Source organism: Strigops habroptila, chromosome 2 (assembly GCF_004027225.2).
Source record: "Strigops habroptila isolate Jane chromosome 2, bStrHab1.2.pri, whole genome shotgun sequence".
Lineage (NCBI taxonomy): Eukaryota > Metazoa > Chordata > Aves > Psittaciformes > Psittacidae > Strigops > Strigops habroptila.
The window spans coordinates 26,437,522-26,453,833 of NC_044278.2; the positions used below are offsets into that span (position 1 = coordinate 26,437,522).

The 16,312-nt window shown below is 39.0% G+C and overlaps 1 protein-coding gene across 1 annotated transcript in view; it reads right to left on the reverse strand.

Annotated features, from left to right (window-relative positions):
• ADAMTS5 (ADAM metallopeptidase with thrombospondin type 1 motif 5) overlaps nucleotides 1-16,312 on the reverse strand; it is a 42,073-nt gene that overhangs the window by 18,384 nt on the left and 7,377 nt on the right. Inside the window, exon 2 of the mRNA XM_030476662.1 lies at nucleotides 9,814-9,946. Within this exon, the coding sequence (XP_030332522.1) occupies nucleotides 9,814-9,946 (133 nt within the window). The remainder of the gene's footprint in view (nucleotides 1-9,813; nucleotides 9,947-16,312) is intronic.

The following is a 16,312-nucleotide window of genomic DNA, read 5'->3' on the forward strand; positions in this document are numbered from 1 at the left end:
CCACCAGTGACGTTACAAAGGATAATAGCTGTTTATAGCATTAAATATATGGATTCTAGCTCTCCATACCAATTTGCCAGTTAACTTTGTATGCACGCTTTCAAACACTGAGAATGAAACTTTTGAGGAATTTTATGGAACTAAAATTCCTAATTCTTATCACAACCTAAATCTCTCTCTGTTCTAACTTTGTCTTTGAAGGCATTTTGAGCAGGTTTCAACCAGATTAAAGCATATGACAAACTTTCAATGGCTCTTATTGTTTTTGCATTTCATTAAAAATAATCAAAATTCAAAATTTCATGGTGATCTGTAATCTCTACATAGTGTTTAGCTAAAATATGCTCTCCTTAGCACAGAAGTGAGACCAGCAAAGTACTTCTGCACCTGCATCCTTCATCCTTTTGCATCCAGGAATTAAAGAAGGAACACTTCCCTTCCTCCTTGAAAAGTCTCTCTCAACCCTCTCCTTGCATGCATGAACATGCTGGCATTATCACACATTCCTCAGGACATTAGGGTGGTTTCTGGCATTTACTGGTGGGAAGAACCAAAATGAAAAGGTTACAGGTGATCCTTCAAGTGATCCTGTATGTAAGCATAATTCCAGAGAAAACTCTGGGCAAAAGTGAAGACTTTATGAACACAGATCTTATAAAGAAGACGCTTAAAAACAATGCCAATTTTAGCACCACACCATTTTGTACTACTGTGAACTTCAAACCATGCTATTGAAAAAAGAAAAAATAGGCTTCCAGCAGCTGTGTAAAATGATGACTGATTGAGAATGGGTTAGTAGATCATCTGATGTTTTCTACTTAATGAAGCATCTTACTGGTGTTGACAGTTCCCGCTGAGTGAAAATGACATAATATAATTTTACCAGCAGGATGGTGTTTAGTTAAGTTACGCTGTAGGAATGCAGAAAATGGTAAAAGAAACAGATGGCGAGGAGGCAGGGTTTACCCTCATGCAAGTGAAGAGGAGCCAGTCTTCTTGTAAATTGGTTCCTTCCCATGCAGCAAAAAGACCAACCACCTAAATGGACTGACAGACTTTCCACACAGCCTTCTTTCTCCCCTTGAAGTGAGACAAAGTGTGACTACATCAGTAAACTGTTGAAAGCAGTATGAAAGCAACCTGCAGACTTTGGACCCCAGTATATTTTGGAACATCATCAGCAAGGGGCTCTTGGCATAGCTCAGTCTGTTTATATCCTGAAGCAAGACATGAAGGGGTCAGCAGCAGTCAGCAATCCCTGGATCCCTGTTCACCTGCACTGTCCGCATTCTTGATAGTAGGCCTTGTCCTGCACAAGGACTACTACACAAGCTATTGAAGGCCAACATCCATTGCAGCCCGACAGGAAACGATACCCCCAGTGGGTTATAAAGAATTTCTACACCTTGTAGGAATGGGGTATAACATAAGGTGGGAACACGCCAATGCAATTATGGCAGGTCAGCTAAAACTTACATCCTCTCTAATATCAGGACACAAAGAGCTGTGCAGGTAAATCAGGGGCTCATCACAGCTATGTTGGATATGTGGTGAAGCACATTGCACTGCAGCTATCTTCTTCCCAAGAGTGCTGTGAAGCAAAACATAAGTCTGGACATTTCTGAAGTTTCTTTCAATATGTTGCCAGACTATCTGTAGAGTTTCTCTGAGTGAACAGCATGCAAAAATTACACTAACGTCATTTATTTTCCACTGGTATCTCAAGCATAGAAATAAAGAAAATAAAAAAAGAGTCCCCAATGTACAGCAAGTAAAACCCGGCTTTTGCTAAAACACAAATCGTGGTGGCTCATGTGGAAAAAAACCCCAATAAACTTGTTTATAGACATATAAAGATCTCTAGTGCTTGAAGTGAACAGCTCTTGCACTTCAATTCCACTTGTCTTGAGGAATTTGACCACAGGACACATGCAAAGTGACACAACACGCTAAAAAATGCTGCAGGCACTGTAATTTGTTTTCTTAGAAAAGCTCAGCTCTGATGAAGCATGTGTTTTTCAGTGAGATCACGCCTTTCACCTAATTTTCAGTGGGGATGTCCGGGGTACAAAAGAAGGTCAAGTGATTTGCCCAGGGTTACCCAGTGGCCTTCACGGGATCAGGATTCAGGAAGCTCCTGACTCAACAGTCCTTGGGCTAATCACCAGCCCATACCTTCAGCACGAGAGAGCTGCTCGCTCTCTCCTTTGGTAAACAAAGACTGCACAAGGTAACTCTTTTAAAATAAAATCATCTCTTTCAGCATGTACTGTTTTTCTAACTTGTGCAAGTACTTGCCTCCTCATTAAGAACTGCACAATGATATTACTCAGAACTCCTCTTGAAGTAATGGGAATTTTGCATAAAAAATTATACACCTAAGCAATAACAATTAATAAAGTTGGGCTGTTTTTTTTTTTTACCAAACAGAAGTGTTTTGAATTACACAAGATTGCAAAAACCACGCATAAAATAAAAAACTGGGTATTCCTCTTTTTTATACTTAAACTTTCCTTCAATTTTTCTTTTCTTTGACTGCTATCCATCACTTATGAAAAGGAAAAAAAAAAATCACTCTCTCTTTTACATCTCTAGCCCAGAGGTAGTTTTTAATATTTCCTACTTAAAAGAGTTCTTCAGACTGAATGAAACAATAGTCTGAAGTGCAGCTTCCTTTCAGGAGCAGACATAAAAAAAAAAAAAGCCACAATAAGACATTCATACACCAGGCCTGCAGACTTCACACAAAACAAACTTCTGCTGAAACAGCTTGTTATAACAGACTTTGTTACACAGAAGATAGATAGTGATACATCACCACCATCAGACAGACAATTTGCAGGCAAGATTCTGTCCATGCAATGTGGATGAGGCAATCAGAAATCACTATAATCCACATAGACTCAAATAATCACTAAAAAGACGTGGTCTTGGAGGTCCATGCTACACCTACTATGCTAATTAATAGGTCATGAGAAGATAAATATTAATTTTAATGAAAAAGTGGGAGATGGTGACATCCATTGCACATCTGTCCAACTCAACTTGCAAAGAATGTAATTCATGGCAGCTCATGGTTAATGAATGAACTATGGGAGAGTAGATGGTGCAAGAATCTAAAAATGGCATTGCCTGCTGTCTGTTTATTTGGTAGTTCTGTCTTCCTCTCTGTACTGGAAGTACTTTCCACACAAAAAATACATGATCATATCTGTAGTATTTACCTGTCAAGGAGGAAAGTAATCCCTACTTTCCTCTGCACTGTGGAAGACTGGGAGTTCATCCAAACACAGCTGAAGGGGACTTCTTTTACAATAATTTAAGTTGGAAAAGACCCTTAAGGTCGTTGAGTCCAACCATAAACCTAACACCACCAAGTCCACCACTAAACCATGTCTCTAGGGTAATTTTTGATACTGATGGTTCTGAAACATTAGGCAAAATACAGTTTAATTCTCAATTTCCCTATGGTTGCAAAACCAGACATTTCACTCTATGTATTTGGCTTAGAGTTAGGATGTTTCAGGATCTGTAGCAGCTTTTAAAAGCATAGCGCCTGTTTCATCTAATTCTTCATGAGGTTGTATGTACACAAAGAACAGCAGAAGTCCAGAAAATCTCTGGAAACTTGGGCAATGTTAGTGCTGTGTCTGAGTCACTTCCTGAAGTCTCCGGTTGAGAACTTGCCCCCTGTCTCCTCACTGCTCTGACAGAATAGCTCCACAGACATTAAAAAGGCAAAGATCCCCAACCTACTCAGACTTCAAAGTATGTGGTAGACAAAGAAAAGCTCAAGCATATTCAGAACCTGAAAATTCATGTTTTCTACATCATACCAATTTCCCCTTTCCATGTCTCCACTTTTCCATACAAACTGTCTCAGTTTCACTAAAAAAGGTTTGTGCTAAGCACCATGTGTGCTGCAGGTGGAACAATTATATATTCCATATAACAGTATAAGTTAATCAAAATATTGTTGAGCAAGCCAAGAATTTTTACCCCAAATTTTAACTAGCGACCTTTCATACAGCTGATGTTTGCATTTTGAAGCATCAGTTAAATTTTCTGCCCCACTCTTCACCTCTTGTGAAGCTTTGGCTGCCCATTTTTTCTCTTAACCAAAGGGGATTATGTTCATGAGGGCTTAATTCAAGAGTTTTTGCAAGCAGAATTTTAGATGGAACTTTGAAAAACATTCAAAGAGAAGGAATCAGCAATTTTCCTGATGTATATCATCAGAGAAGACTTGGATGAGTGTACTCTCTCTCTCTTTTTTGTCATTTTAAGAAAGCAAATCTGCCTAATTATGATTACCTGGATACTTGCCTAACTTCATTTGTCATGAAGGAAATATAATACAAAAGTGAGACAACCGTCACCATTTTTTCATATGCCTATGAGATTCTGTGCCCTTGGCAATCTATCCACCTTGAAATGAAAGGCTACAAAAGATTTGTACCTGTCAAGTCTGAAGCTTATCTTTTATCGGCTTTATCTTGACAGCCTTGAAGTCAAACGGCTACATGTTCAGCAGTGGAAAAGAAAAGATGACTGTGTTTAGTTACTCTTGAGTGTGTACAAAATGAGCATGAAGTAAAATATGGAATGAGTATTTTTTGGCTCTTCTATGGACAGCAAAACCAAGACTACCATTTAAATATCAAATACATTGTTCTTGGTTTAATTTTTTTCTGAAGAATGGTCAGAATCATACAGTTTGCTGTAAAGGTTATGTTGGTTAGACGTGGTAGACATGACCCTCCTTCTACAGAGGTCTACAACTCAAATAAATACACACTCAGGCTCTGAATAAATACTTTCAATCCAATCAGAATTCAGCAAAATGGTATTTTGGTGTATTTCAGTGAAGCACCTGAGTAAGGACCCCACGAGTGATACCTCACTTCTAAAATGGCTTCTTTACATAATAATAAAGCACTACACTTTGCTGACAGTGCTTGTGATGTTTTTCTCCTCAATGGTGGCAGTCCTCAATGGTGGCAGATGCCACAGAATGACGGCATGCTGGAAAAGATTTGGTATTAAACACATCAGTTTCTGGTTTTAGTTTCTGTACTTGATTTTAGGTGTTACGCAGTATAGCTGTGGAGGAAGTTGTGATAACTTCATGTAACCATATAAAATGAGGCTGAGAGGAGACCTTGAAAAGCCATCTTGTGCATCCCTCCGCTGTAGGGTAGGATCAGCGTCCCCTAAGCCACAGCTGTTTTAGCCAGCCGGCTCCTGTGAACCTCCAGTAATGGAGATTTCACAGCCTCCCCAAGCAATTTATTCCTGTCCTTAACTGTCCTTCTGGTTAGATGATTTTGGCTAACGCTTAAAGTAAATTTCCCTTGCTGCAATTTAAAGCCATTACTCCTTGTTCTGTCCCAGGTGGACATGGAGAATGATACATTACAAAATTTTCGCAATGATTTTTTTAATATATTTGAACATTGCTTTTATGCCCCCTTTTGGCCTTCCTTTCTCTAAAGTCACATATAAAAGATAAAAGAAAACTAATGAGCAGAGGTTTAATTAGTTCCATGTAGGAATTTAAAAACTATATCCTAAAAATAAAATACTTGGAAAGAACATCAGTAAACCATATTACTCAGGAGGATAGAAGGAGTAATAACATGTCAGCGTGGTTGCTTAACAGAGAAATAGGAACTCTGCAAAAGGTCAAATGAACATTACCACTGAGCAAAAAGGCAGTGCTTTCTCTATATCTCCTCTAAAAAAAAAAAAAAGAAAAAAAGTTGTTTGAGATTGATGGAAAGAATAAAGACACATATAATTTATTAGACCCATGCAACTCTTGCTGAACTAAAATGGAGCTTTGACTGCTTAAAGAATGCAGGAAAGATGCTTTTGTATTTAAGGACTAAAACCTCAAGAGACAAGTTTAATCCTTGTATTTCCTTGAAACTTCCTTTGTGATTTTGGGAAATTACCTATTCATAAAATGAGCAGTAGCTCCACTCTTGAAATCCTCTTATTTTGTTTTTGTAGATAACAAATCCTTTAGGATGGCGGGCTGTCTGTATGGAAGCATGGGGGACTCCAGCATAAGACGAGCCAAAGTCAGCTGAAATCATTACTGTATCACAAAATGCAACACCAGGCTACTAAACAAGGAATTGTCCTGCACGAGATATATCCCATCACAAGAGATGTTAAATGTAACTTCAAACTGATTGACTGTGTCTGTTGGTAATGTTGGATCCTGCTTATCTTTACAGGATGCACAGGTTGGCTTATAATTCAACTGTAAAAGCGACAAATCTCCAACCCTAAATTCCAGAGTATTAGAGTGAGAATCTAGTTATTTTTGTTTCCTGATGGTTATTTTAGTAAGGGATATATGGAGAAGCAAAATACTAGTGCTGACCTATGAAAACCATTAAATAAATGTTGAGATTATGCGCAGTCATAGATTCTTTAATGCTTTTCTCCAGATGTTTCTGTGAAGCAGGGAAGTACATAAAATGAGGAAACACAATTTTTTTACAGACAATAACAAAGACCTAGAAAATGTCTACATACTGCACCTAAGCTAGCTCAGATATCCCTGGAAAGCTATGGGGGCATAGCTAAAGGAGATGCTTAAAGTCAAAAAAGACACCCATATGCCACAACATGGATGTCAGCTGATGATTTCAGGCAAGAATCCAGAAGACTGTTTTTGTGACAGCAAAGCTGCTGCTGTCCAAACTGATAGCAGCATGTCCTCTGCTAGAAAATAACTATATATGGATTTACTATTAGTAGCTGGATGTCTTGACAGGCTATGATCTAAAAGTAACATTTATTCTATTAGCACTGCTTCCTTTTATTTAGAGGAGAAACTGGATTATCACATTCAAAGTTACAAGCATTCCTCCTGTTTTTCTGTTGCATTATCCTCATTTTCTGCATTTGACATTGGAGACAAATTATTCCTGATTTTCCTACATAGAAGTAGGACAAGATTCAGGTCCAACCTTGTTAGTCTGTGTATATGGATCTCCACCTCTTACTGTCAGCTGATCAGTTGTACTAAGAATTTGGTTACACCTATTTCTTTCTGTGCTCTTGTTTATAGCTCTTTGGAGATTTTGCCTGTTATTGCTACTCATTCATACTCTTCCCCTCAAAACCCACTGGTCAAAACCCTTGGATTTTATCTGAAAGAAACAAAATAAACATCTAACATGTAAAGTAGTAGAAACCCTGGCAACTTTTTTGCTTCCTATGCATGTATCCAACCTCAGCCCCTGGGCTGTGCATCTCCCTGTTTGTCTGAGCTGCAGTTCCATTTACTTTGGTTGCCTTCCAAAGAAAGAATCTGATCCTAAAAAATGCTCTTGGATCCTTCAGAGAGGAAACAAGAGCATTCAGATCCCTATGGAAGTCAGTGAGAACACATAGCCATTCTCCAGATCAAGTCCATGTTAATGATGGTGCATCTGCTACCTGTGCACGTGCAGCAGGGTTATTTAAAAAATTGCAGATGGTGACTCTGATTCATTTAGCAGCTCACCTTGCTATTTCTACTGACAGAAAGAAGCATCTTAGGCTTAGAGCCCTTAGCATCCCCTTAGTCTCACAGGACATCTCTTATGCAGCCAGGTGAATTCCACTGAATAACTAAGCCACTGTAAAATTAAAGCTACACCCTACCCATAGGACAGGGGGAAGTTTAAGGCATCTGAATCATAGGAAGAAATTTGGTCTCCAAATAAAATAAAGCAAGGTTTTCCCCAAAGTGCTTAACTAAAGGGTATCCATGCCACACTTTTATTTTTCATCCTTTTTTACCTTTAATTTAAGTACTTAAGCAATTTTAGCTGTGTTTTCCTCTCAACTTCACCCACTTCAGGCCACACACACAAAAATCATTCTGCGACTTGACACTCCCCCTTTCTTAAAATCTTATGGTAAGGAGAAAAAAAAGGATGTTATTTTAAACAGCTTCAAAACTAGAGGTTTTTTTCTCCGTTAGGGTACTTATTTATTAATTTCAATTCATGCCTCTTTTACATTGAAAATTATAGCTTTTACAGATTCCTGTAAATGTTTAGGTATGAAAATGTCTCTTTTGTCAAAAATGTGCTTCTAGATCACTAAAAATATTTAATTTTGTTTACATTTTCTTTGTGTGGAATTCAAGGTAGTAATATGCACATTTATGCTCACCCCTATTTTTATTGATGTATGTTCTGTCATTTTTAATCTATCTGGACATGTATTTATTGGTAGTCGAGACACATTAGTCACCTCTTCACACACAGATAAATGTATCAACACTGGCATTGCAAGAAGGTCCCTTGTCTGACCTTGCCAATGCCTGCTAAACCTTCACCAGTGAGCATCGCTTCTGGATGCAAGAACACACAAGCAGTCCCTTTAGCAGACTGGCCTTTGAGTGATAGGCAGTTTGCCAATCTACTTGGCCCAGTTCCAGACAGGTTCATGAAGGGTCTTTAGCTTCACAGCATCCAGGTTTGATGCCACTAAACTCTTCTGATGTGAAGTTGTATTTGATGTATTATTGCACTTATCTCCAAATACTCTGAATTAGTGATTTCAGAGAGCTTTTTCTTTCATAATGATATTCTTGTTTATTAAAACAAGATTTCTGTTTTGGGGACTAATTCTGCCACAAACATTTTATATTTTCATGCAACACGTGATCACAGTCCAGCCACTACTGATTTCATTTCTCTGCAGCACCATCAGAGAAGTAGGGTTAGGTTCCCTAAACACTGAAGGGTCAGGTCAGTAACACCCCAGCTGCTTTTTCATACTTGGTGACCTCTGGTTGCTGATCCAGTTGTATATATAAGGCACACAACTCTTGGGTTCTACCTGCTAGCTACTTGAAAATTGAACTGCCGCAATGATACTCCCAAAGCAAACTTTACTTCGGTTTGGCATGAGGTACAAGGCAATTCAGCAATTGGCTTTCTCTGCAAGTTCTCCTTTCCTTGCTATTTCCTTCCAAGAAAGTTAAAAAAAAAAAGTTCTCCACTTTTAAATTGTTGTTCACTCACCAAGGTGAACAGCCCTCATACCGAATGTATTTCCAGTGAACACAGCTCACAAAACATTAGTAAATTAAAAATAATCAAAATGGCAGCAGCCTCTCTGAAGGAATATATCACAACAGATGGAATATCACAAACTATGAACTTTTCTTCTGTCACTAATTCTATCTTAAATCCTTACATTACATTGCTATTCAGAGGTGGAAACTGAAACAAATCTGAACAGGTTTTTTTGACCAAATCTTTATAATCTAAATAATATTTAACTTATTTCAAGATTCACATTAGTACCATATTTTACCATAAAGATGGAATTTCCATACACTTAGAAAAAGATCAGAATTCTGTTTTTTTCCACAATGCAGTTAATGCACTGTCCTAGGAAAATGTTTCATAACAGTAGAGCATGCAAGTACTTCAAAAAGGTGAGCTATTTTCCACTGTGTGTGCACTAAATGTATGCAAATTACAATAGACGGGCCAAATGCTTTCTCAGGAGACATGTGTATTGACATCTTCGGACAGTAGCAGCAGACTTTGAATTTTCACTTCAACTACTGCTTAGAAATGACACTGTCAGAAAGGAAACACCTACTGTGCGCCTTCACTTGCCTTCTGATCCCTTATTAGTTAACCCTGAAGTGCATATGTATACAGCCTTAATCCCCAAGTGAGTATCTGGACCAGGGGAAATCTGGAATTAATTGCGAAGTATTTTGGTTACTAATGCAGCTGTTACAAGTGTTTGATTTGGCAAGTGAACAGAAAAGGCACTGCATACCAATTTCGTGAGCCACTGTAAAAGCTGCATGGAGGCCGTCATCTTCAATCACTGCACAGCTGCGCTCAGGAGAGCATATGGTCCCAACGTCTGCCATTCCCAGAGTATCACATGAATGATGCCCACATAAATCCTGCCCAGGAAGGAAAAAACAAAAAATCGTTAAATGTTTACATCCATACGTAACAACAGGTTAAAGTCACCAACCCTTTGCAAACCGGAGAACATGGACAAAAACATCAATACAAGCTTCCATCTAATACAGTTTAAAAGTATGATACAATGATCCAATCCAACCCGTGGCAAAGTCAGTGGGAATATTTCCATTGACTTTAACAGGATTTGGATACCTTCTGTAACTAATTCTTGTTAGTTAAATTTATATTTCTGCAATGCATACAAGAGACTCAAACTTACACTGAGGTGCTCTAAATACATACCATAAAACCATTTCTTCATTGACAATAAAAATAGAATATTCTCTTTATTTACGGAAAATGAACCAAGGCACAAAGAGAAAGCTTCAGGTTCCTGGTCAGTCCTTGAACCAGAGATCGTCTTTCTTTTCCAAAGGCAAGTCTTATATTTGCTCTTAAGAAATTAGATTATTATATATTAAACCGCATGTCACATCTGTCAGGTAGTACAATGATCAATAATGTGTTACCCAATATACCAATTATTTAAGCAATTCTCACAGGTTGCTTAAAGACTCAGTGGTATGACAGTGTAAAACCCCTTGATTCCTAGTCTTACTAATGCAACAGTTCGATCATGTTTCCTACTTGTAGATATGGGGTGTCTCCAAAAACCATGCAGGTAGCATTAGGTTTTTACTTTCTGTTCCAAAATGGTAATAATAATGAAGGCAGCTTTGGCCAGATATAGGGTTTTAATCAGCAGCAGTAACTACTGCGTGCTTCTTCTGAAGCAAAGGGAGGAATAGTAGTCTGAATGCACATACACTCTTTTGGCTGAGAAGGAAAAGTAGGTACCATGGTACCACACCATTTTGGAACACTTCAACAGTTCATTGTGGTTGAATGAAATTGTCATTTTCAAGGTATGACAGGATTATCAAGTGTTATTATCAAAATGATCAAAGAGCAGCCTTTTCCCTTTATTTTTAAAACTTTTTCCCTTCAGATCTCTTTTTGTAATGACTTTCTTTCATGAAGCCTTTCATAATTAATCCATCTGACTAACAGATATCCTATATAAGGCTTCAGGTCAACAACGTCCACTGGTAAGTTTCAAATTTAGGCAAACTTCAAAATGCACAGGATTCAAATCCCACTGAAGTCAAAGAAAAACAGAGTTCATAGATACCGTGACAAAGCATCTCTTTACCAAAAGAAGTAGGGTTTTTTTCTCACCAAGATGAAATACAGAAATTTTCAAGCTAAAATTACATAGCAGTATTACATATATGTAGCTAGAATTTCGGGATCAGTTCTGACTTCCATGTGTCTGGGAACTCTTTTTGGTAAGTTCACTCTTGGTGCTACTTAATATCAAGGTTTAAATGCCACAGCATCACAAGAAGAGAAGGAGTAAGGTTCAAAAGTATTTCAATTCCCAAATATTCACAGGTATAATCTATGGTTTAAGAAAAACTTCCATTGTGTAGCAATGCAGATAATATGCAATTTTCTCTTGAATCCCACTGGCTCCCACCCTTGGTATCCAATCAGCTCCTCAGACTTTGCTCCTGGCTCTGCATGGCTTATCGGAAGGTACAGAATAAGGATGCTCATTTTCAAATACTTCAAAGGAAATGCAAGTTTTTTCCAGTTTTATTTAGGCAAATAAACTTCATATCATTTTCAGCATCTCTGGACCAACGCTGGAAAAGGCCCTAAGTGAAGTCATGTTATTATAGCATCAAACATCTGTGGCATATTCAACAAGGAAGATACAATCCTGAAACTCCTATTACTTTTGCTTGGGTTCATATCCATTTAGCCCTTTATGTATAACTCTATGTAAATGTATCTGGAAGTGGTTTACCTACAGCAGTATGAGTAACAAAACTCAGAAAAATGCATGTGCATAGTACCAATAAAAATACCTTCTCATGGTGATATAATCAGTCTAAATAATGAGTGTAAGCTGTATAGGAAGTAAGGTATTTTTATACTAGTGTAATTTGAACTGAATCCACACAAGCAGTTTAATGGAAATTCTTACACAAGTATCAAAAAGAACATAAATCAGATGGAAAGCAGCTTACTGGGGGAGGTCTAAATTACTTTCAGGTTGACAGTGCCAATAATAGTATAAAACACATTAATTCAGGCCTTGTCTCTGCATGCAGATTCTGTGTCATATGGTCTTTTCTTGCATTTGGGTGTCATTATTACGTAGATACTTACATCAGCACTGCTCCCAGTGTGGGCACAATTATATCAGCACACAGATGTCTTATGCCAGTGCATGCTATATTTCCATTTGCATACAAGAAGCAGCTATGCCACTGATATGACTATGAAGCTATACCAGCAAATGCAACCAGACCTCTGGATTTGATGACACAACTCTAATTAAAAGAATACAGTCTTTCTAAGCAGGCAATCTCATAAACTAATTCCTTAGAGTTACTTCTGATGGGATGTGTGGAGTAAGAAAAATCACAACAGGGATGTTAACTGTAAGCAGCCCTTCTGACTTTTGGCTGGTTAGTAATCCCTCCCTCAAAATTTTGAAAGCTATTCACAGGATTGCATTACACCACCTTCATTAGATATAAATAAATAGCTATGTACATATGCAAGCACTAACGGACATAGCAATGTTTGGTTCTTTTTCATATGTTATGTGTTACTGACATTGCACCACCTGCCTGCCCAGGTTTTCCTTAGAAATCCAGTCACTTCTTCAAACCACTGTTCCTCTATTTCCATCACTTCCAAGCATGACACATATCCACACATCTCAGCAACCCACTAATAACTTTCAAGGCATTGCATAATAGTTGTCTAGACAAAACAGAACAGGCTTTATTCTTTATTTATGAAATCCTTTAACTTTGGGTCAGATAAAATTAATTTCTTGAAGGGCTGTATTAGTTAAAGATTGCTCCCACAATCCCACAGCAGAAAATAAGTGATTCTGAAAACTGCTTATCTTTAAAATTACCTAGCTCCTCCAACACCTCATGCACAGCTGCAAAACAGCTGTCCTCAGATGGTGTGGGACCAAAGATCCCCGTAAAGGAGAAGACAGGAGAGAGACCGCTTTGTCGTCAGAAAGCAGCGGACAGTGATATAGTAAAGCCACATTCCCTTCAGCCAGCTCCCTGACCACATCTGCACTGCCTCCCCAGCAATCTGCGCAAGGCTGCGTGGGGAGCCCTGCAGCCACCTACTGAATCCCAGCTGGGAAGCGGTGGAGGAGGCTTGTAAAGGATCTTGGAAACAAGGACAGGAAATATTTTCTGGTGTTAGCTTCTTTGTATGAAGCTGTTATTGGGTAGGGATGTCTATGGATTGCCCATCTGCTGCTAGAGCAGGGCATGCATCGGCTACGCTTTGAACAGGGAGTATGTGCTGAGCCTTCTGATTTTCCTTGCAGACTTTAGTTCTCAGTGACTGCATGAGGATGATTTTTTTTAAGCTAATGCTGATATTGACAATAACCACTTAAGCAGATTACTGAAGACTCAGCTTCATTATGTTTGCAACTCATAGTCTCATTCTTTATTTCTCGTGCTACTGCACGTTTTGAACTTAAATGTATTTCTGGTCATAGCACCACATAGCATATACTATATATATAACTGAAGCTTATCCAGTGGCATCTCTGAGACAAATATTCCAAAAAGTTTGCTATCATCAGTTCAAGTCACCATTCCCTAGCTACATGGTCCTTGCCAACAGCATGATTTTGAGTGACGTTATTGAAAATCATGCCTGTTTACACTTCCACTGATCTAAACTTTATGGCAAAATTTCTTTTGACTTAAGCCTCATGTAGCTGTACTGGACATGGGTTATTTGTTACCAACATCAATAGTTATATTTTTAGTTTCCCTGGGCAGTCTTAGAAAGCAGTCTCAGAAAGCAGTCTCAGACTTTAATGAAGTAAAATATTGTATTTCCCTTGAAAATCTTTTCTTTTTTGTTGTTGTTAAAAACAGGCTTTGATGTAATGATGCAATCTAACAAAATCTGTGTGGGTCTCCTCAACTGTTCATATTCCAGCTAAAACACAAAGAAAGCAGGGACTCACATGATACTTTAAAACAGTTTCCAATGATTATTTCACTCTGGTGTCTGGCTTCTATTTAAAAAGTTAATCACTTACTCAGATCTGTATACTCATGTAGTTGCCTCCAAATAGTGGCAGAAGTTTCGAAGAATAAGTGTTTCTTGATACTGCTAAAGAAGGAATGCAGAGTCTGGCCCTTGATCTGCATTACAAATCTACATTACAGTAGTTTCAAAATAGAAGAATGCATTTGCTACACAGGCAGCAATAGAAGTTAAGACTTAAGCTTTGGCAAAAGAATGACTTAGGAAAACTGAGCTGTACATCATAAGACTAGTAGTTAATTAGATGGCTTATTAAAGGCCAAGTTTTCTTGGCATTCATAAGTACATCAAGAGCCGCTGGCTGTTTGCCATGTATACGTGGCATTGTTCTCAATGAAGATAACTGTCATGGCACCCTGCTGGAGCAGTTTATTTATTTTACCTGAAATTCTTTGATTTGTGCAGTAGGCTTAAAACCAAGAATAAACTGCTTAGTGAAACCTGATACTAGGCCAGAGCCTGTGGACCTGATCCAAAACAGGATTTAAGCACCAACATGGACAGTCTGGTGGAATGTAAGAAGAACTAAATTGGCTCACATGTCCTCTGATCTTTGAGTTACCTACCTTTCACAGGGTTTTCAGTTTGTGACCTTACGAGCCCCAAAGTGTCACAGTTTTACAGTCCTGAGTAGTTTAGCACCTAGCTTATACTAAAGCTTGATTGGGGTTGGCTGGCTTAATGTTTCTCCATCTTTGCCCCCGGGGAAGCTAAGCCTACAGATGTTTTTAGATCAGATGTATGAAAAACCAACTGGATTAGGCCACACAGCTGCCTATCACCTTCTTTTAAAGGATAGCAAACAGCTTTCATATCTCTGTGTGTTTGTTTGATTGCTGTCTGGTTTCTTTACAATGGCTCATCAGTTAAAGCCTTTGCCCAATGAGACGGTGATCCAGCTTCAAACTCCTTTCCAAGATGAGGATACTTAGAAGCCTCCTTCTTAGGAGAGCGCCCTGTGGTATATACCAGACTGTGGCCTACAATGAAGGTCTGCATGTGTCAATGCACATGGGGAGTTGCGGCTCCATGTGCCAGAGGCTTCCCTAGCCCAGGCTGCAGTTAGTGCTTACTTGGTGAAGGGACCTAATTTTTGTCCCTGTTCCTCAGTCTGCTTCTGTATTTTACACTGAACAGTCCTGCAGTAAATTACAGAAACAGCCTGGGAACCCAGACTGCCTTGCTCTAAGCGGTGCACTCCAGTCAGTGGCTTCAGGTCACGATTTCTCTCCTTCTCACCATATGAATCTTGAATTACTTGCTAAACAGTGACATAGCTTTGGTCAGAGAGGTGGAAAGTTTCCTTAACACCTGGAACAGCTTACAACCTACTGGTTAAGGACCTCTCCTGGGAGGTGGGCAATACAGACCTAAAATCCCTCAAGCAGAGGAAGGAATTAAATATGACTTTCCGACTTCCTGCAGCAGTGCTCTCACCACAGCCCTGCAAAGGCAGGGTGGGATCAGGCGGTATTCAGGACTCATGCATTCACCCTCCTGCATGCCCCCCTGCAAAGTGGGTGAAAGTTTATTAATGTCACAGCAAAGCTGAATGGCACATGCAGAGGAAAGTAAAGTTCACCCAAACAGAAAGGATTATGGGCATCACCCAAGGAGTGCATGATGCCTAGAAGGCAAAAGGAGCATGAGATTGAAGTTGATAGACAGCAAAAGTACACTGGAAATAAGGGCTAACTGGTGAACAAAGTAATTAGGGCATGGTCTATTTTACCCCTCAGCCGACATTATGACACTTAAAAGAGAGCCTTTAAAAGCCAAAATGGTGGAATGCTGCCCTGGAGGAAGCCTGCTGTGAAAAGTTCTCTTCCTGAGACACTGGTGGGTCTTGCTCATGGGGATGTCCAGGTTAGGGCACCAGGGAGAGGGCATGGCCACCACTGTGAAGCAACGAAGAACTCCTGCCAGAGTCACTGGGATAATGCTTTGCCCTTCTACTTTGGCCATATTTTGAGAGGATGACTGAAGCCTGGTTACCTTTCAAGGAAAATGAGAATGGTGGTACCTTCCATATCTAGCAAAACAAAAATCACATATTTTCCTCCAGTAGTTTAACTTAAAAATTGAGGTCAACTTGATTCTGGATTTGCAGCAGGAAGATGGATACTTACCCCAGAAGAAACTATGTGAATATCTGTCAAGGTTTAGAAGAACTGTCTTGTTTTGGG